This window comes from Balaenoptera musculus, chromosome 15, assembly GCF_009873245.2.
Source record: "Balaenoptera musculus isolate JJ_BM4_2016_0621 chromosome 15, mBalMus1.pri.v3, whole genome shotgun sequence".
Taxonomy (NCBI): domain Eukaryota; kingdom Metazoa; phylum Chordata; class Mammalia; order Artiodactyla; family Balaenopteridae; genus Balaenoptera; species Balaenoptera musculus.
The window spans coordinates 43,359,311-43,380,435 of record NC_045799.1 but is presented as its reverse complement, the minus strand read 5'-3'; the positions used below and the strand labels follow the sequence as shown (position 1 = coordinate 43,380,435).

The 21,125-nt window shown below is 39.9% G+C and overlaps 1 protein-coding gene across 6 annotated transcripts in view; it reads right to left on the bottom strand.

Moving 5' to 3' along the window:
- ABHD12 (abhydrolase domain containing 12, lysophospholipase) overlaps positions 1–21,125 on the bottom strand; it is a 73,945-nt gene that overhangs the window by 42,809 nt on the left and 10,011 nt on the right. The window contains exon 2 of one of the 6 annotated variants that reach the window (XM_036824367.1): positions 8,873–9,061. The exons of the other annotated variants lie outside the window; for them this stretch is intronic. Coding sequence (XP_036680262.1) covers positions 8,873–8,892 — 20 coding nt within the window. The 5' untranslated portion in view covers positions 8,893–9,061. The remainder of the gene's footprint in view (positions 1–8,872; positions 9,062–21,125) is intronic. 6 annotated transcript variants of the gene reach the window in all.

Sequence of the window (21,125 nt, the reverse complement as noted above, 5' to 3'; positions counted from 1 at the left end):
CCCCAGGAGAGTCCTAATCCAGCATGCAAAGAGATAAGGCACGTGACAGGTGGCTCCAGTGCCTGTGGAAGGGGCTCAGGCTGGGACCCAAATCAGGAGGACAATGTGAAAAATCCCCCCGGACTCCTACTTCACTGATGGGGCCACTACCCCACCCCACCAAAAGACTGAAGGTTTATTCTCTGCAAAAGGTAAACAGAAGGTTTCTGGACTACAGAGGGCCAGATACTCTAAAAAACAGAAGAAATACATGAAAGTTTAGAAGAGAACGCTGAGAATCCCAGTCTTCTTCCTCAGTTCCCAGAGAGGTGGTGAGTTCAGGAGCAAAAAATACAGGGCAGCCTCCCCACTCTGACTACCCTTCTGCTGACCACCCAGTCCCCGGTCCCTGGCTTCCTGTTTGCAACTGTGGGAGACGTGTGTTCCTCGGAACTACTCATGACCTTGCGTCCTGCCTTCCCTAAAGGAAAACTGAGGCAGACTGATCCCAGGCAGAACTGCATTAAATCTATTTGGGAAAGAAACACCATATTTTCAATATTATGGATTCTCATCTAAAAACAAATGTATCTCTCCACTTAAACAAGTATTATTTTATGTTCTCAGTAAAGCTGAATAATTTTCTTCATAGAGATGCTATGCATTTCTTGTATATTTATTCTTAGATATTATGCAGTTCTTGTCTTTAATGTGAAATAGAGCTTATCCTGTTACATTTTTCTAGCTGGTTAGTTACTGGTATATAAGGAAGCTATTAATTGCTGTATATTTATTTTGCATTTGAAAATCTAACTGAGCTCCATTAGTTCTGAGAATTTTTTGGTTGAGTTTTATTGGAGTTTTCCAGTTAAAAATTCATTATCTGCAAGCAAGCAATGAAAATTTTTGCTCCTCTTTATAGGTTTATCTTTTAACATTTTCTTAACTTCCCATAATATCTAGAGTATTCAGAATAATATTTTACAGTAGCAGTGAGTGCAGATGAAAAGTCTTGCTTCTTCACTTCAATTTCCATTCATCTAACAAATATTTATCAGGCATCTACTACGTGCCAGGCAGTAAATAAAATGTTTGACATTTTACTTTTCATTACAATGTTGGTTGATGAGATAGATGTCTTTGATCAATATTTAATGTTAAGTGTAATAGATAGTAGACTTGTCAATGAAACAGTAGAATATGAAGGTACAAAAGGCAGCTTTAGAAAAAACAAACGTAAGCATCTGCATATCCATCCACTTGAGAATCTCTAAGCCTGGGGTTTCTCGAGCCGCCGCGAACGGAGTAGAAAAGCCTCCTGCTGCACCACAGCAGGAAACAGGGTGACCAAATGCCCCAGGACCATGCCATCCTGCCCTCTGGGTCAAGGCCATTCTGAGACTCTATTGAAGTAGCTCTTGAATTCATTCTCCTTCCATTTTCACTTGACCAAAACAAAGACTCACAATGAGACAATACTGTGAGAATTTATCTTCAGTGCAAAGGGCTACACAGCTACAGTATTTTGTGACGTTTCCTGTTATTGAAACACGTAGCACATGTAGAAATACACATTAAACAATGAAGTTCCATCTTCACCTATGTTATTGGCAAAGAATAAGAATACTGACGGGGGGACTTCCCTGGTGGCGCAGTGGTTAAGAACCGGCCTGCCAATGCAGGGGACACGGGTTCGATCCCTGGTCCGGGAAGATGCCACATGCCGCAGAGCAACTAAGCCCATGCGTCACAACTACTGAGCCTGCGCTCTAGAGCCCGTGAGCCACAACTACTGAGCCCGCATGCCACAACTACTGAAGCCTGTGCGCCTAGAGCCCATGCTCCGCAACAAGAGAAGCTCGCGCACCGCATCAGAGCAGCCCCTGCTTGCCACAACTAGAGAAAGCCCACGCGCAGCAACGAAGACCCAACACAGTCGAAAATAAAAATAAATAAATAAATTTATATGTATAAAAGAATACTGACAGGGAATTCCCTGGTGGTCCAGTGGTTAGGGCTCCTCACTTCCACCGCAGGGGGCATGGGTTTGATCCCTGGTCCAGGAACTAAGATCCATCAAGCTGCGCAGTGGCAAAAAAAAGAATACTGACAATACCAAAACAGTAAGTATGAGCAAACACCCTGCCCACTGCCAGAGGGCCCTGCTCTCTGACCAAGCAATTCCATCCACTCTGAAGGACTGACCACAAAGGGGGACAGCATCCTAGCATGTCAGGAAGGCTCTGCCTTCATGTTACAGATGTCCTCTCTGTAACACAGTCTGTGAGAGGAAAATGGAATATGCTCACAATATTCAACAGGGATTACTTTTTCATAGCTTTATGCCCTCTCTGATAACAGATAAATGTAGAAAACTTGCAAACTGCATAAAAGCATTGAAAAGAGAATAAAAATAACCTCAAATCATATGATCCTATAGGAGCCTCTGTTAATATACTAGCATAGTATGTTCTTATAAACTTGATTCCATATAAAGTCAGGATCTGTGGTGGAGATGGCTAGCAGATCTCCAGAAGTCTGTACTCACCCTTCCCTAGGGCAGAGCTGATGATGGAAGTGTCTACATTTCCAGTCAGACTACATTTCCAGCCCACCTGGGGAGCAGGCGAAGCTGGGTGAGCAGGCTCACCAGAGCAATGTGATTCTGGCAATGTGCGTGTGGTTGTCGGTACTAATTTGGTAAAGTAGCTGGTATCATGCTGACATGAGCTTATATTCTACATGCTTATTTTTGTTTTTCGTTTACCAATAAATTTTTTAAAGGTCACACGTTGACATATTTCAAAAAGTAAAACAATATAGTCTCACTGACAACTCGCCTCCATGCATTTGGATAACCACTTTTATTAGATACTTATTTATCCTCCCAGTGTTTCCTTATGCAATACATGTACATGTTCTCATCCTTCTCTTTCTCATACAAAAGGGGGCACACTACACACCGTAAACTGTTTCACATCTTGATTTTTCTCTCTCAACAATATACCCGGGCAGTCTCTCCCTGTCAATTCACAGCTATGTTGCAGCCCCACAATATTTCACTGGGTTGATACATCCTAGGGCATTAAACCAGTCTCCTACCACTGGACACTGAGGCTGTTTCCAGCAGTCAGTGCACCACGAATCACCTGTACAAGTGCAATTTTGTATGTGCAAGTGCACACTGGATAGTCCCAGAATGGAAACTGTTGGATCAAACAGTAAATGCATCTGTGATTAAGAGATAACTCTCAAATTCCTGCTTCCCTCAAAGCCTCACTAGCAAAATGGTTGTCTAAGACGCATGTGTGCCAATCTGATAGGTGAGAAATGGCATCTTGGTGTAGTTTTGATCTGATTTCTCTAATTATGAATAAGTATGGTTGAGCACCCTTTCACATACTGAAGGGATATGGTATTTCTTTATCTATTAATTATGCATGCCCTTTGCACATTTTTCATTGGGTTTTGATCTTTTTCTTTTCAATTCCCAGAACCTCTTTATCTATTAGAGCAATTAGCTCCTTATCTAAATGAGTTGCAAATATTTTTTTCTTTTTTCATTAGTGATATCATGCAGATGTTCTTTGTATTCATGTTTCTAGAATTTCCGTCCTGTCTCAATGGCTTGTTACTCAGAGTTGCCGCCATCCTGCAGAACCTGAACACGGCAGCATGGTCCAGTCTCTACTCACACTCCCCCTCCACAGGGCTCCTGGCACTCCTGTATGTTGTTTGTTCAGAATCAGCTCGTGTGGAACCCGAGAGAACCAGGTTGGCATTTTTACTTGGAATTTTGTTAAATGAATAATCAAACTTCGGGAGATTAGGCAGTTTATGATGTGAGCTTTCCAACTCAAGAACAAATAGGTCCTTACATTTGTTCAAGTCTACTTCTGTGTCCTCCGAGAATGTTTGAAGTTTTCCTTTTACAGATTTTGCATACTTCTTTCCAAGGCATTATTCCTTATAGGCATTTTTTGTTATTGACTTTATTTGGTCTTCTATTCCATTATATCTCACAACCAATTTTTGTTGCTCTGCCTCCAGTGGATGTGTGACCCTAGGCAAGCTACCTATCTGTGCCTTGATTTCCTCATCTGTGAAATGGGGACTACAGTACCTTGTGAGGTACTTGTAAACATTTAAAAGTTAATACAGGGAATTCCCTGGTGGTCCAGTGATTAGGACTAGTGCTTTCACTGTGGTGGCCCAGGTTTAATCCCTGGTCAGGGAACTAAGATCCTGCAAACCGCATGGTGCAGCCAAAAATAATAACAATAAATAAAAAATAATTTTTATTTTTTTTTCAATTTATTATTTCAATTTATTTATTTTTGCCTGCATTGGGTCTTCGTTGCTACACACGGGCTTTTTCTAGTTGTGGCGAATGGGGGCTACTCTTCATCGCGGTGCACGGGCTTCTCACTGTGGTGGCTTCTCTTGTTGTGGAGCACAGGCTCTAGGCGTGCAGCCTTCAGTAGTTGTGGCACGCGGGCTCAGTAGTTGTGGCACGCGGGCTCAGTAGTTGTGGCTCGCGGGCTCTAGAGCGCAGGTTCAGTAGTTGTGGTGCACAGGCTTAGTTGCTCCGTGGCATGTGGGAGCTTCCCAGACCGTGTCCCCTGCATTGGCAGGTGGATTCTTAACCACTGCGCCACCAGGGAAGCCCAAAAATAATTTTTAAATAAATAAAAAGTTAAAACATGTAAAGTGCTTAAGAAAATGGTATCTGGTATAAAGCACTCAATGTTTTTTTTTTTTTTAAGTTTAATTTTTATTTATTTATTTATTTTTTTTTTTATTTATGGCTGTGTTGGGTCTTCGTTTCTGTGCGAGGGCTTTCTCTAGTTGCGGCAAGTGGGGGCCACTCTTCATCGCGGTGCGTGGGCCTCTCATTATCGCGGCCTCTCTTGTTGCGGAGCACAGGCTCCAGACGCGCAGGCTCAGTAATTGTGGCTCACGGGCCTAGTTGCTCCGCGGCATGTGGGATCTTCCCAGACCAGGGCTCGAACCCGTGTCCCCTGCATTGGCAGGCAGATTCTCAACCACTGTGCCACCAGGGAAGCCCCTCAATGTTATTTTTATTAACTCTTTCTGTGACTATCTTTATTGATTCTTTCCTTTTCCTTCTCTTCATTTCTTTTTTGTTCTGTCTCTACCACTCTCCTTCACTTTCCTTGCCCCCATCTTCAGCAAACACCAACTTGCTTGACGCTTTTTTTGAAAGACAGTGGGGCATCCAGGATACAAGAGTACTGCTTTAAAAGCTCAGCAAACACAGCCTTCCTGCTCTTGAGGGACTGCAGACCAAGACCTTGAGTGTAGCCTTGGCTCTTAACAAAGGCCCCCTCAGCAACACAGACATTTAAACACAGTGAATGTGTTTAATGCTACTGAACTATACACTTAAAGGTTAAAGTGGTCAATTTTGCTTTGTATATTTTACCACAATAAATTTTTTTAAAAGGCTGTCTCACTTGGGAAATCATTATAACTCCCTTTTCACTCAAGAAGCATTGTTTGCCTAGCACTAGAATTGTCAGTAAGAGACAATACAAGTCTCTAAGCAAAGTAGTAAGCACCCTACCAACTAGAAACTACTTACTCTCCAGTGCTATTTTCATAGCAAAAAAGTATCTGAGAAAGTTCTGAAACCTGTAGCAATACAAAGCAAAAAAATAAGGACTTAACAATACAGGTAATTTAATTATCTCCAGAAAAAAGTATAAAAACAAGGAAAACAAATTAACATGTAAAACAGGTGTCTCTTGTGAACTTCTTTTAAATTAACAGAAAAAGTAGATGGGGTAAGTGGACAGGGAAAAAAACCCATTATACCACTCACTTTATACTTGTTTAATACCGATATAACCTTGTTGAAATATTACAATTCCATGAAGCAGGTAAAATAGGTAACACTTCCATTTTAGAGATATGAAAACTAAGCTCACAGTTATTAATTCACTTGCTCAAGGTAAGGCCTCAGCTGAGGATGAGCTCGTGTCCTGGGCCTCTCAGTCTGGCCCACTCTTTCCATTCCACCAAATCCTCATTGGAAATGAATTAAACATTGCTAGAAATCCAAAAAGTAACTTGACCCTCAGCTCACCTGGGTTTCTCCTTGGTGTTTCAACTCACCTGACAATGCCCACAATTTCAGAGGCTGGTGGCAATAAAACCAACAGAAGTTCTACACTGAGCAGGTGGTGACAACAACGTGGACAAGAATGAAAGCTGGGGGACCTTTTTTCAAAATGCTCATGTAAAAGCTCAATAATATTTATTTTGTTTTCTAAACACATTTATTGAGATATAATTGGAATAAACTGCACATAGTGTATAATGTGATAAGTTTTAACCTATTAAACACTTGTGAAACCATCACCACATTCAAGATAATGACCATACCTATCACCCCAGAAGTTTCCTCTTGCCCCTTTTAATTCCTCCCTCCTGCCCCTCTCTGGTCCCCATTCCCCACCCCCAAGCAACCAAAGACTTTCTATCACTACAGGTTAGTTTGAATTTCCTTGTTTTACCTAAATGAAATGGATTCTTTCACTCAGCACAATTATTTTGAGATTCATTTGTTCACTTACTCCTGTCTGTATCAATAGTTCACTCATTTAAAAAAACTTTTTGGGCTTCCCTGGTGGCGCAGTAGTTAAGAATCCGCCTGCCAACGCAGGGGACACGGGTTCGAGCCCTGGCCCGGGAAGATCCCACATGCTGCGGAGCAACTAAGCCCGTGCGCCACAACTACTGAGCCTGCGCTCTAGAGCCCACGAGCCACAACTACTGAAGCCCACACGCCTAGAACCCGTGCTCCGCAACAAGAGAAGCCACCGCAGTGAGAGGCCCGCGCACCGAAACGAAGAGTAGCCCCCGCTCGCCGCAACTAGAGAAAACCCGCGTGCAGCAATGAAGACACAATGCAGCCAAAAATAAATAAATTAAAAAAAAAAAAAAGAGAATAATCCTGAAAAAAAAAAAAACTTTTTAAGAGCAGTTTTAGCTTTACAGCGGTACTGAGCAGAAGGTACATACACAACACCTCCCCCCCACCAACCTCACTCATTTTTTTTTTTTTTTGGTCGCACCATGTAGCACGCGGGATCTTAGTTCCCCGACAAAGGATCGAACCCATGCTCCTTGCATTGGGTGCATGGAGTCTTAACCACTGGACCACCAGGGAAGTCCCCTCACCCACTATTACATCCCCCACCAGTGATACATTTGTTACAACTGATGAACCACCACTGGCACATCATCACCCAGAGTCCATAGCTTACTTTAGGATTCACTCACAGTGTACATTCTAAGAGTATGGACAAATGTATAATGATATGTATCCACCACTGTAGTACCATGCAGAGTAGTTTCATTGCCCAATATATCCTGTATGTTCCAAGTTCATTCCTTTTGATTGCTGAGTAATATTCCATTGTAGGGATATATAATTTGTTTTTACATTCAATTGTTGGGCATTTGGGTTGTTTCCATTACTTGCTTGTTATACATTAAACCTGCTATAAACATTGTTTTTCTGTTTTCTATTTTTCTGATTTGTTTGGTATTTATCATATGCTTCTTTCTGGTTACTTTGGGTTTAATTTGCTCTTTTTTTCTAGTATCTTAAAACAAGCTAAAGTCATTGACTACAGACCTTTCTTCTTTTCTACTGTAAGTATTTAGTGCTATAAACTCCCCAAGGATGCTTTAGGGGCATACATGTTTATTTTCATTCAGTTCCAACTACTGTCTAATTTCCCCTTTGATTTCTTCCTTGACTGGTGGCTTATTCAAAAGTATGTTATTCAGTACTCAAATGTTTGGGGATTTTTCCAGACATCTTCTATTATTGATTTCTAATTTAAATCTTTGTGGTCAGAAAACAGACTTTGCATGACATAAATTCTCTTAAATTATTGAGACTTGTTTTATGGCCTAGAATGTGGTCTATCTGGTAAATGCTCCACGTGTCCTTGAGGAGAATGTGTACCTGCTATTGTTGGGGGAACTGGCAACCAAGTTAAACTGTTGAACAATGTTGGTCAAGCATACTATATATATCCTTACTGATTTTCTGCCTCCTGCTTCTATCCGTTATTGAAATCTCTGATTATAATTGTGGATGTGTCTATTTTCCTTGCAGTTCTATTTCTGCTTTATGTATTCTGAAGCCCTGTCAATTATGTATTTAAATGTTTAGGACTGTTATGTCCCCTTGATTATTTTATCCCTTTGTCATTATGAAATGGTCTTCTTTATCTCTGGTAATATTCTTTGCTCTGAAGTCTACTTCATCTGATATTAATATAGACACCCCAGCTACCTTCTAACTAGTGTTACCACGGTATGTATATATTTTCATTCATATAATTTTAACCTTTTTGTTTTATATTTAAAATGCCTTTCTTTGGTAGGCATCACATAGTTGGATATTGTTTTTTTTATCCAATCTGAATAATCTCTGCCTTATAATTGGGTGTTTAGACCATCTTGCTTTTTGTTTTCTATTTGTTCCATCTATCTTTGTTCCCCTTTTCCTCTTTTTCTGCCCTCCTTTGAATTAACCAAGCATTTTTTTATTATTTCTCTTTATTTCCTTTGTTGGGTTCCTATTAACTCTTGGTTTTGTTACTTTAGTGACTGCCTTAAAGTTTACAGTATCCATCTTTATCATATTGACATCCAAGTGAGATTATACCATTTCACATATAACATAAAGATCTTATAATAGTTTACTTCCATTTCTTCTCTCCTGGCCTATATCCATTTGTTGTCATGAATTTTTCTTTATAGATGTTATAAACTTCACAAAGCATTGTTACTACTTTTATGTAAGCAATTTTAATATAAAGATAGTTAAATAATAAAAAATATAGCTTACATATTTTCTCGCATAATCATTTCCAGTGTTCTTCATTCATTTGTGTAGATTCAGGTTTTCATCTGGTATAATTTTTCTTCTGCCTGAAGGACATCCTTTAACGTTTCTTACAGTGTGGGTCTGCTGGTGATTAATTCTTTCAGCTTTCATACGTCTGAAAACTTCTTTGTTTTTGGAAGATGTGTTCACCTGGTAAAGAATTCTAGGCGAAGTGTGGCCAAGATGGTGGAGCAGGAAAACCCTGAGCTCACCTCTTCCCACAGGTACACCAAAATTACAACTATTTACAGAACAACTGTCTATGAGAAGAACATGAAGACTAGCAGAAAAGACTTTCCAGAATTAACGGTATGAAGAAGGAACCACAATGAGACAGGCAGGAGAGGCAGACCCACACCCCAAGTAGGCAACACACTGACAGAAGGATAATCACAATGGCACATGTTTTCCCCAAGGAGTGAGGGGTCTGAGCCTCACATCAGGCACTCCAGTCCAGGGGTCCTGCACCGGGAAGATCAGCCCACAGAACATCTCGCTTTGAAGGCTAGTGGGGCTTCTATACAGGAGAGCTAGAGAGCTACAGGAAACAGAGAGTGTGCTGTTAAAGGGTGCACACAAAATCTCACATGCTCCAAGTCCCAGCACAGAGACAGTAATTTGAAAGTAGCCTGGGTCACACCAACTTACTAATCTTGCAGAGCATCCTGAAGAGGCAGGAGGCAACTGGGACTCCCCTTGGGGACACAGATACTGGTGGCAGCCATTTTGGGGAGCTCATTCTACCACAAGAACAGTGGCACTGGCAAGCACCATTTTGGAGTCTTCCCTTTAGCCTATTAGGGTCAGGGGATTATCCGCCCACTAGCAGGCTGGCAACAACCCCAGGACACCCCAGGACATGCAGCTAGATGTACCAGGACTCGGCCCCAACAACCAATGGGCCAACAGCCACCGCATGAGGCAGGACCTGGCAGTCAACCTGGCCCGGGTCCAGGCCCACCTCCCAGCATGCCCACAGTAGTAGACCCTGCCACAACAGAAGGGCCCATGCAGCCAACATAGGGGGCACCCCTAGAGCATATAGCTCTGGTGGCCAGAGGGGAGTAGACTGCTAAGCCACACAGGGCATCTCCTATATAAGGCCACTTTTCCAAGATCAGGAGACGTAACCAACCTACCAAATACAGGGAAATAAACACAAAGAATTAGACAAGATGAAACAACAAAGGAATCTGTTTCAAATAAAGGAACAAGACAAAACCCTAGAAGAAGAACTGAGCAAGACGGAGATAAGCAAACTACCCAACAAACAGTTCAAGGTAATATTCATAAGGATGCTTAAAGAACTTGGGGGAAGAATGGATGAATGCAGTGAGAATTTCAACAAGTTAGAAAATATAAAGAAGAATCAAACAGAGCTGACGAACATAATAACTGAAATAAAACTATACTGGAAGGAATGAACAGTGAATGAGAACAAATCAGCAAACTGGAAGACAGAGTAGTGGAACCATCCAGCCTGAACAGAAAAAAGAATTTTTAAAAATGAGCATAGTTTAATAAGAGACATCTAGGACCACATCAAGCATACTAACATTCACATTATAGGTATCCCAGAAGGAGAAGAGAGAAAGAGGCAGAGAACTTATTCAAACAAATAATAGCTGAAAACTTTCCTAACCTGGAAAAGGAAACAGACATCCAAGTCCAGGAAGCACTAAGTCCCAAACAAGGTGAGTCCAAAGAGATCTACACCAAGACAAATTATAATTAAAGTGGCAAAATTAAAGATAAAGAGTCTTAAAAGTAGCAAGAAAAAAGCAATTAGTTATGTGCAGGGGAACTCCCTAAGACTATAAGCTGACTTTTCAGCAGAAACTTCGCAGGCCAGAAGGAAGTGGCATGATATATTCAAAGTAATGAAAGGAAAAAAATCTATATAGTAAGTCCCCTACATACAAACAAGTTCCATTGCAAGAGTCCATTTGTTAAGTCCAATTTGTTCGTAAGTCCAACAAAGTTAGCCTAGGTACCCAAACACAATTGGCTATACAGTACTGTACTGTAATAGGTTTATAATAATTTTCACACAAATAATACATAAAAAACAAACACAAAAAATAAAGAAAACACTTTAAATCTTACAGTACAGTACCTTGAAAAGTCCAGCTACATCATCACTGCTTTTACACTTGCTTCCAGATATCCTGGGCTTGAAATAAAGACACTGTACTACTGTACTCTATACACTACTGTACAGTAAAGTACACAAAAGGACAACCACTTGTAGAGGATGCATGCACGTGACAGTGTATGCCAGACACATGAACTAACTTACATGACTAGACATGTGAGCACGTTTCCTTTTTTTTTTTTAAGTTTAATTTTTATTTATTTATTTATTTATGGCTGTGTTGGGTCTTCGTTTCTGTGCGAGGGCTTTCTCTAGTTGTGGCAAGTGGGGGCCACTCTTCATCGCGGTGCGTGGGCCTCTCATTATCGCGGCCTCTCTTGTTGCGGAGCACAGGCTCCAGACACGCAGGCTCAGTAATTGTGGCTCACGGGCCTAGTTGCTCCGTGGCATGTGGGATCTTCCCAGACCAGGGCTCGAACCCGTGTCCCCTGCATTGGCAGGCAGATTCTCAACCACTGCGCCACCAGGGAAGCCCCACGTTTCCATTTTTGAAAGTTTGCAACTTAAAGGTTCATATATAGGGGACGTACTGTAACCAAAAATACCCTACCCAGCAGGGCTATCATTCATATTTGAAGAAGAGATAAAAAGTTCTACACATAAGCAATAACTAAAAGAATTCAGCACCACTACATTGGCATTATGAGAAATGTTAAAGGGACTTCTCTAAGCAGGATTAAAAAAAAAAAAAAGGAAAAAACCACACAACTAAAAATATGAAAATTATGAAATGAAAAAATCTCATTGGTAAAGGCAAACATACAGTAAATGTAGTGCATCAACCACTTATAAAGCTAGTAGGAAGGGTAAAGGACAAAAGTGGTAAAATCATCTATATCCATGGTAAGTAGTTACGGGATACACGAAACAAAAAGATGTAAAACATGATGTCAAAAAAATTAAACATGGCGGGAGAATGAAAATGCAGGGTTGTTAGACTGAATTTCAACTTAAAAGATCATCAACTTAAAATAATAACACAAGTTATTACTAACATATATTACATATGTGTGTCTGTAATTGTTATATATGAACATCATGGTAACCACAAACCAAAAACTTACAACTCTCTCTCTCACACACACACACAAAGAGAAAGCAACCCAAATATAACACTAAAGATATCATCAAATCACAGAAGAGCAAAAGAAGAAGGAACAAATGAGAACTATAAAAACAATCAGAAAACATTTAACAAAATGGAAATAAGGAGGGACTTCCCTGGTGGCACAGTGGTTAAGAATCCGCCTGCCAAAGCAGGGGACATGGGTTCCAGCCTGATCCAGGAAGATCCCACATGCTGCGGAGCAACTAAGCCCGTGCGCCACAACTACTGAGCCTGCGCTCTAGAGCCCGCGAGCCACAACTGAGCCTGCATGCCACGACTACTGAAGCCCACGTGCCTAGAGCCCATGCTCCGCAACAAGAGAAGCCACCACAATGAAAAGCCCGCACAACGCAACGAACAGTAGCCCCTGCTTGCCACCACTAGAGAAAGCCTGTGTGCAGCAATGAGGACCCATCACAAGCAAAAATAAACAAATAAATTTATTTTAAAAAATGGTGATAAGTACATACCTATCAATAATTACTTTAGAAGTAAATGGACTAAATGCTCCAATCAAAAGGCACAGACGGCTGAACAGACTAAAAAAAAAACGCGACCCATCTATATGCTGAATACAAGAGACTCATTTCAGATCTAAAAACACAGAGACTGAAAGTGAGGTAATGGAAAACGGTATTCCATGCAAATGGAAACAAAAAGACAGCAGGGGCAGCAATACGTATAGCAGACAAAATAGATTTTTGAACAGACTGTAACAACAAAGAAGGACATTAAATAATGATCAAGGGATCAATCCAATAGGAAGATATAACAAATGTAAACATATATGCGCCCAACACAGGAGCAACTAAATACATAAAGCAAATATTAACAAACATGAAGGGAAAAACTGACAGTAACACAATAATAGTAGGGGACTTTAACACCCCACTTACATCAATGGACAGATCATCCAGAGAGAAAATCAATAAGGAAACACTGGCCTTAAGTGACACATTAGACCAGATGAACTTAACAGATATATCAAGTCTCAATAAAGTTAAGATGGAAAGCATAGCAAGCATCCTTTCCAACCACAGTGGTATGAGAGTAGAAATCTACTACATGGAAAAAACTGCAAAAAACACAAACACACATGTGGAGGCTAAACAGTATGCTTCTCAACAAACAATGGGTCACTGAAGAAATCAAAGAGGAACTTAAAAAATACCTGAAGACAAATGAAAATGGAAATACAATGATCCAAAACCTATGGGACACAGCAAGAGCAATTCTAAGAAAGAAGTTTATACTAATACAAGCCTACCTCAGGAAACAAGAAAAATCTAAATAGACTATCTAACCTTACGTCTAAAGGAACTAGAAATAGAAGAACAAACAAAACTCAAAGTTAGTAGAAGGAAAGAAAAATAAGGTTCTGAGCAGAAATAAATGGAGACTTAAAACAACAGCAGAAAAGATCAATGAAACTAAGAGCTGGTTCTTTGAAAAGATAAACAAAATTGACAAACCTTTAGCCAGACTCATCAATAAAAAAAAGAGTGGGACCAAATCAATAAAATCAGAAATGAAAGAGAAGTTATAAATGACACCACAGCAATACAAAGGATCATAAAAGATTACTACAATTAAACACCAATAAAATGGACAACCCAGAATAAATGGATAAATTCCTAAAAAGTACAATCTCCTAAAACTGAATCAGAAAAAAACAGAAGATATGAACAGAATGATTACCAGTCATGAAACTGAATCAGCAAAATAAACAAAAACAAAAAACAAAACAAACTCCCAACAAACAAAAGTCCAGGATCAGATGGATTTATAGATGAATTCTACCAAACATTTAAGGAAGAACTGATACCTATCTTTCTCCAACTACTGCAAAAAACGAAGAGTTATGAGTGCTTCCAAACTCATTCTACATGGCCAGCATCACCTTGGTACCAAAACCAGATGAGGATACCACAAAATAAGGAAAACAGAGGCCAATATCCCTGATGAACACTGATGTAAAAATCTTCAATAAAATATTAGCAAAATGAATTCAACAATACATCAAAAAGATCATACACCATAATCAAGTGGGATTTATCCCATGGATGCAGGGTGTTTCAATATCCAGAAATCAATGTGATACACCACATAACAAATTGAAAAATAAAAATCATAAGATCATATTAATAGATGCAGAAAAAGCTTTTGACAAAATCCAATACCCATTTATGATAAAAACTTTCACCCAAGTTGGTATAGGGGGAACATACCTCAACATAACAAAGGCCATCTATGGTAAACCTATGCCAACATCATACAAAAAGGTGACAAGCGGAAAGCATTTCCCCTAAGATCAGGAACAAGACAAGGATGCCCACTCACCATTTTTATTCAAGATAGTATTGGAAGTCCTAGACACAGCAATCAGACAAGAAAAATGAAGAGAATCCAAGTTGGAAAGGAAGAAGTAAAACTGTCACTGTTTGCATATGACATGACATTATATATAAAAAAATCCTAAAGACACCATCAAAAAACTATCAGAACTCACCAATAAATTCAGTAAAGCTGCAGGATGCAAAATAATACAAATCTGTTGCATTTCTGTACACTAACAATGAACTATCAGAAAGAGAAATTAAGAAAACCCCATTTACAATTGCATCAAAAAGAATAAAATATCCGGGAATAAATCTAACCAAGGAAGGAAAAGATCTGTACCCAGAAAACTATAATACACTGACGAAAGAAACTAAAAAGAAACAAATGGAAAGATATACCATGTTCATGGATTGGAAGAATCCCAAGACAATCCACAGATTCAATGCAATCCCTATCAAAATTCCAACGGAATTTTTCACAGAACTAGAACAAATAATGCCAAAATTTGTATGGAAACACAAAAGACTCCCAAATAGCTGAAATAATTTTAAGAAAGAACAAAGCTGGAGGTATCATGTTCCATTATGTCCAACTATACTACAAAGCTATAGTAATCAAAACAGTAGGACAACACTGTAAATCAACTATGCTTCAATTAAAAAAAAAAAAACAGTGGGACTTCCCTGGGGGTCCAGTGGGTAAGACTCCACACTCCCAACGCAAGGTGCCTGGGTTCAATCCCTACTCAGGGAAAAAGATCCCACATGCGTGCCACAACTAAGAAACCTGCATGCCTCAACTAAAAATCCCGCATGCTGCAAGTAAACATGCTACAAGAAAGATCTCACATGCCGCAACTAAGTGCAGCCTAAATAAATAAATAAATAAATAAACAAACAAAACCAAAAAAACAGTATGATACTGGCACAAAAACAGACACATGGATCAACAGAACAGAACAGCGAGCCCAGAAATAAACCCACACTCATATGGTCAATTAATCTATGACAAAGGAGGCAAGAATATATGATGGGAAAAAGAAAGCCTCTTCAATAAATGGTGTTGGGAAAACTGGAGAGCTACATGCAAAAGAAGCGAACTGGACTACTTTCTCACACTATATACAGAAATAAATTCAAAATGGATTAATGACTTAAATGTAAGACCTGAAACCATAAACTCCTAGAAGAAAACATAGGCAGTATGCTCTCTGACATCAGATAGATATAGATATATAGATATATTGGTATCTCCTCAGGCAAGGGAAACAAAAGGAAAAATAAACGAATAGGACTACATCCAACTAAAAAGCTTTTGCACAGTGAAGGAAACTATCAACAAAACAAAAAGGCACCCTACTGAATGAGAGAAGATATTTGCAAACAGTGTATTTGATAAGGGGTTAATAGCCAATATGTATAAGAACTCATACAACTAAACATCAAAAAACAAACAGCCCAATTAAAAAATGGGTCAGAGGACCCAAACAGACATTTTTCCAAAGAAGATACACAGATGGCCAACAGACACATGAAAAGATGCTTAGCATCACTAATCATCAAGTAAATGCAAATGAAAACCATGAGATATCACCTCACACCTGTCAGAATGACTATCATCAAAAAAGACAACAAATAACAGATGAATGGATAATGATGTGATACACACACACACACACACACACACACACACACACACACTAGACTATGATTCAGCCATTAAAAAAAAATGAAATCTGGGAACTTCCCTGGTGGTGCAGTGGTTAAGACTCTGCCTGCCAATGCAGGGGACATGGGTTTGAGCCCTGGTCCAGGAAGATCCCACATGCTGCGGAGCAACTAAGCCCGAGCACCACAACTACTGAAGCCCGTGTGCCTAGAGCCCGTGCTCCGCAACGAAGAGTAGTCCCCACTTGCTGCAACTAGAGAAAGCCTGCATGCAGCAACAAAGACCCAACACAGCCAAAAATAAATAAATTTATTTTTTTAAAAAATGAAATCTGTCATTTGCGACAACATGGAGGGGCCTGAAGGTATTATGCTGAGATAAGTCAGACAGAGAAAGACAAATACCATATGATTTGTCTTGTATGTGGAATCTAAAGAACAGAACAAACATAACAAAACAGAAACAGACTGATAGAGAACAAATTGGTGGCTACCAGAGGGGAGGCGTGTAGGGGGATAAGTGAAATAGGTTAGGGAGATTAAGAAGTACAAACTTCCAATAAAATAAGTAAGTCACAGGGAGGAAACGTACAGCACAGGGAATATAACCAATAATACTATAACTCTGTAGGGGGACAGATGGTAGCGACTTATCATGGTGATCATTTTGTAATGTATAAAAATACTGAATCACTATGTTGTACACCTGAAACTAATATAGTAAGTCAATTATACTTCATTTATAAGGAAAGAAGGCAGGGAGGAAGGAGAAAAAAGAAAAGAGGAAAGAAAAAAGAAAAGAGGAAAGAAAGAGAGAATAAATTCTAGGTGGACAGTGTTTTTTTGGTTTTCTTTTTTTGTTTTTTCAGTGTTTTAAATATGCTGCTCCATGGCCTTCTTACTTTTTTTTTCCTCACAAGAAATCTGCTGTCACCTGCATATTTGCTTTTCTGTACATGTCTTTTTTCCGCTGGCTGCTTTTAAGATTTTTCTCTTCATCACTGGTTTTGAGTAATTTGATTATGATGTGCCTTGGTATAGTTTTTCTTCCTGTTTTTTGTGTGGGTGATTCACTGAGTTGAGTTTACAGTTTCCATCGAGCTTGGAAAGTTTCTGGCCATTATTCTTTCACCTATTTTTTCTTTCTCTCCTGCTTCTGTGGGAACTCTAATTACCCATATATTAAGCTGCCTGAAGTTGTTCCACAGTTCAGTGCTACTTCTGAAAATTTTTTGATTCTTTTTTATATGTTTCATGTTGGATAACTGAATCTTTCCTTCTGCAACATCTAATCTGCCATTAATGCCCCTCAGTGTATCTTTCACTTAACACACTTGTAGTTTGTCATCTTTAAAAACTTGATTTGGGTAATTTTCATATCTTCCATGACTCTACTTAACTTTTTGAACACATGGAATATAGTTGTAATAACTGTTTTAATGTCCTTTGCTGACTGTAACATCTGTGTCAGTTCTGGATTGGTTTTCATTGATTGCTTATTCTCATTACAGGTTACATTTTCCTGTCTCCTTGCACTGTGCTCCCCAACTGTAATTCATACATTTAGATACTAACCCCAGGTGCTAAGAATGTGACTGTATTTGGAGATAGAGTCTTTTAGAGGTTAAATTAAGTTAAAATTCAGTCATTAGTGGGGACTTCCCTGGTGGTCAAGTGGGTAAGACTCCGCGTTCCCAATGCAGGGGGCCTGGGTTCGATCCCTGGTCAGGAAACTAGATCCTACATGCATACCACAACTAAGAGTTCACATGCCGCAACTAAGAGTCCGCATGCTGCAACTAAGACCCAGCGCAGTCTAAATAAATAAATGTTAAAAAGAAAAATTGGTCATTATGGTAGGCTGTAGTCCAATAAGACTGGTGTCCTTATAAGAAGAAACTTGGACAGACATGCAGAGGAAAGACCATGTAAGACACAGGGAGAACATGGCCATCTACAAGCCAAGGAGAGAGGCCCCAGAAGAAACCAATGCTGCCAACACACTGATCTCAGACTTCTAGCATCCAGAATTGTGAAAAAATTAATTTCTCTCGTTTCAGCCACCCAGTATGTAGTACTTTGTTATGGCTGCCCAAGCAAACTAATACATCTGATAATATTTGATTAGATACGAGACATTGTGAATTTTACTTTGTTGGGTGCTGGTTATTTTTATATTCCTATAAATATTGAATCTTGTTTCAGGATACAGTGAATTGGAAACAGTTTGATTCTTCTGGGTTTTGTTTTTATGATTTGTTAGGTGGGTCCAGAGCAGTACTCTGTCTAGGGCTAATTATTTCCCATTACTGAAGCATGACATTCCTGAGTGTTCTACCCAATGTTCAGTGAATTATGGTCTTGTTAGAGGGAACTGGAACTGTTTCATCTAAACCTTTAGGGAAGTTCTCTCCCCAGCCTCAGATAGTTTCCTCACACACGTGTGCTGAGCAGCACTGTGTTGAATACTCAAGGTGTAGAGATCTCCAGATTCTCCTCTGCAGATCTCCAGAGTTCTCTCTGTACCGATGTCTCTCCCTGGTCCTCTGTCCTATAAACTGTAGGCATGTTGGTGTCCCCAGACTCTCAGCACCTTATCCACAGCTCAGGAAGTCCACCAGGCTCCACATCAATTTCCTTGACCCTGTGATACAGCAGGGAAACTCTCACACGGCAGTAAGCTGGAGTTGTTGTAGGGCTCACTTTGTTTGTCACCTCTCAGAGACTACTGTCTCTCGTTGCCAGTGGCCAGTGTTTTGAAACCTTGTTTCATGCATTTTGTCTGGATTTTGTTGTTGTTTTAGTTATTTCAGGGTAAATTCAGTCCCTGTTACTCTATCTTCAGTGGCCAGAAGTGGAAGAACTGTATTCCTATTAAAAAGTATCTATATTTAGTTTTCACCAATTCCTCCATTACTGTAACCATCAAAATCATTAAGGAAGAGTTTTTGGCTTTATTCCATTATATTAATAGATATATTCCAAAATACATCTTATATTATATATTCCATTATATATATATGTGTACATACATATATATATTCTATTCTATTATCTCATTATATTCTCTCAGAAGGAACAAAAGAATAAATCCAAAATTCACTCCCCAAGACTAATAGGTGGATTTCTACCTAGTTTATAGGTGGAAACCTTAAGAACAATCTTCAAACTCTTATTCAAACACAGTATTGGGAGTAATTTCACTGAACAGAATTAAAAGCTTTAAGGCCTTAATAAAATACACAAGTGAAATCCCATAAATGTCTTTGTTCCCAGAGAAGAAAACAGAAAGTCATGAGGATGCTGGCAGAGTTTAACAGCTGGGTGACCTACTGTGAAAAGGCCTTATTCTCCTGACAGTGACAAGGATGTTTTATCACTATAGTATAGCTTATTTTCAAGTGCTTCATACACAATTGTTTTACCTCCTGTTAAAAAACAAAATTCATCTGAGCAAACCTTAAAGATCTTATTGGCTTTATTCAACAATTCATGAATCGGGCAGCATCTCATGCAGCAAACAGGAACTCCAAGGAGCTGTACAAAATGAAAGACTTTCACAGGGAGAAGAGAGCGGGAACAAGTAAGTTTTATAAGACAAAAGGAGCGGGTTATTTATTCCATGGTCACTTTCCTTTAGGAGACGACAGGGGTCTATCAGGCAGATGACCACATTAGTGCTAACCAGGCGATTCCTGATTGACTGGTTTAAGAACCCATTTCTAGGAGAGCTGAGTCTGTAATGAAGTTAAGTCCCCATTCGGTGACGTGGGGCTTATTTAGCATAAGCAACTCCATTTTGGGTTTGTTATCTTCTTCTTAAAGCTATCTTGCTTTATTTATTTATTTATTTAATTTGTTTTTGGCTGCGTTGGGTCTTCGTTGCTGCACATGGCCTTTCTCTAGTTGCGGCAAGCGGGGGCTACTCTTCGTTGCAGTGCACAGGCTTCTCATTGCGGTGGCTTCTCTTGTTGTGGAGCATGGGCTCTAGGCGCACAGGCTCAGTAATTGTGGCATGCAGGCTCAGTAGTTGTGGCTTGTGAGCTCTAGAGCGCAGGCTCAGTAGTTGTGGCTCACGGGCTTAGTTGCTCCGTGGCACGTGGGATCTTCCCAGAACAGGGCTCAAACCCGTGTCTCTTGCATTGGCAGGCAGATTGTTAACCACTGCGCCACCAGGGAAGCCCTGTTTTTCTTTATAGTGCTTTACCACCTCTTGAAATTTACTGTGTATTTACATGTACCTTTTTTGCTTTCTTTCTCCTTCACGAGGAGAATGTGAGCTCCACAAGGGTTGGGACCTGTCTGACTCTGTGTAACGTTTTATCCACAGCCTCCAGCACACAGTACGTCTTCAACAAGTATTTGTTAGATGAATAAAAGAATAAACATGCAAGCAATCTTCTCAATATATGTCACACTGTTAACAGTAATTATCCAGGGGATAATTCCACTTTCTCTGTTTTAAATTTGTATTAAGAAATCTTTTTTTACTTTTGTAATCAGGAAAAAAACAAAATGAGAAAGGAACAGAGGGAAAGAGACAGGATCTCTCAAGGGCTGCCTTTCACCATAGCAGTTGCCTTCCCTTGTGGTGGCCTCATACCTGGAGATCCCTGCCTTGGTCGCTGCAGAATCTCCCTTGTGCTTTCTCTTGAGGCCCTGGGGCTGTACTGGCAGGCTCCCAGCTGGCCTCCACTGGTGTAACAGTCCCTTCCTTCTGGAACCCAAAACCAAGTATCCGATGTCCTAGAATGGCAGTCTTATTTTCCTTCCCGTAGGTTCTGCCATGACATGCCTTGTCAAGGTGTGCTGTGTCCCTAAACTGAGAACATTTCTTTTCTTTTATCTACAGAAAGCTTGGTATGCCAGGGATGCATTGACAGGATGAGTTATATCCTGTCATTGAAGTGGGAGCCTAAAAGATGAGATACTGTGAAGATAAAT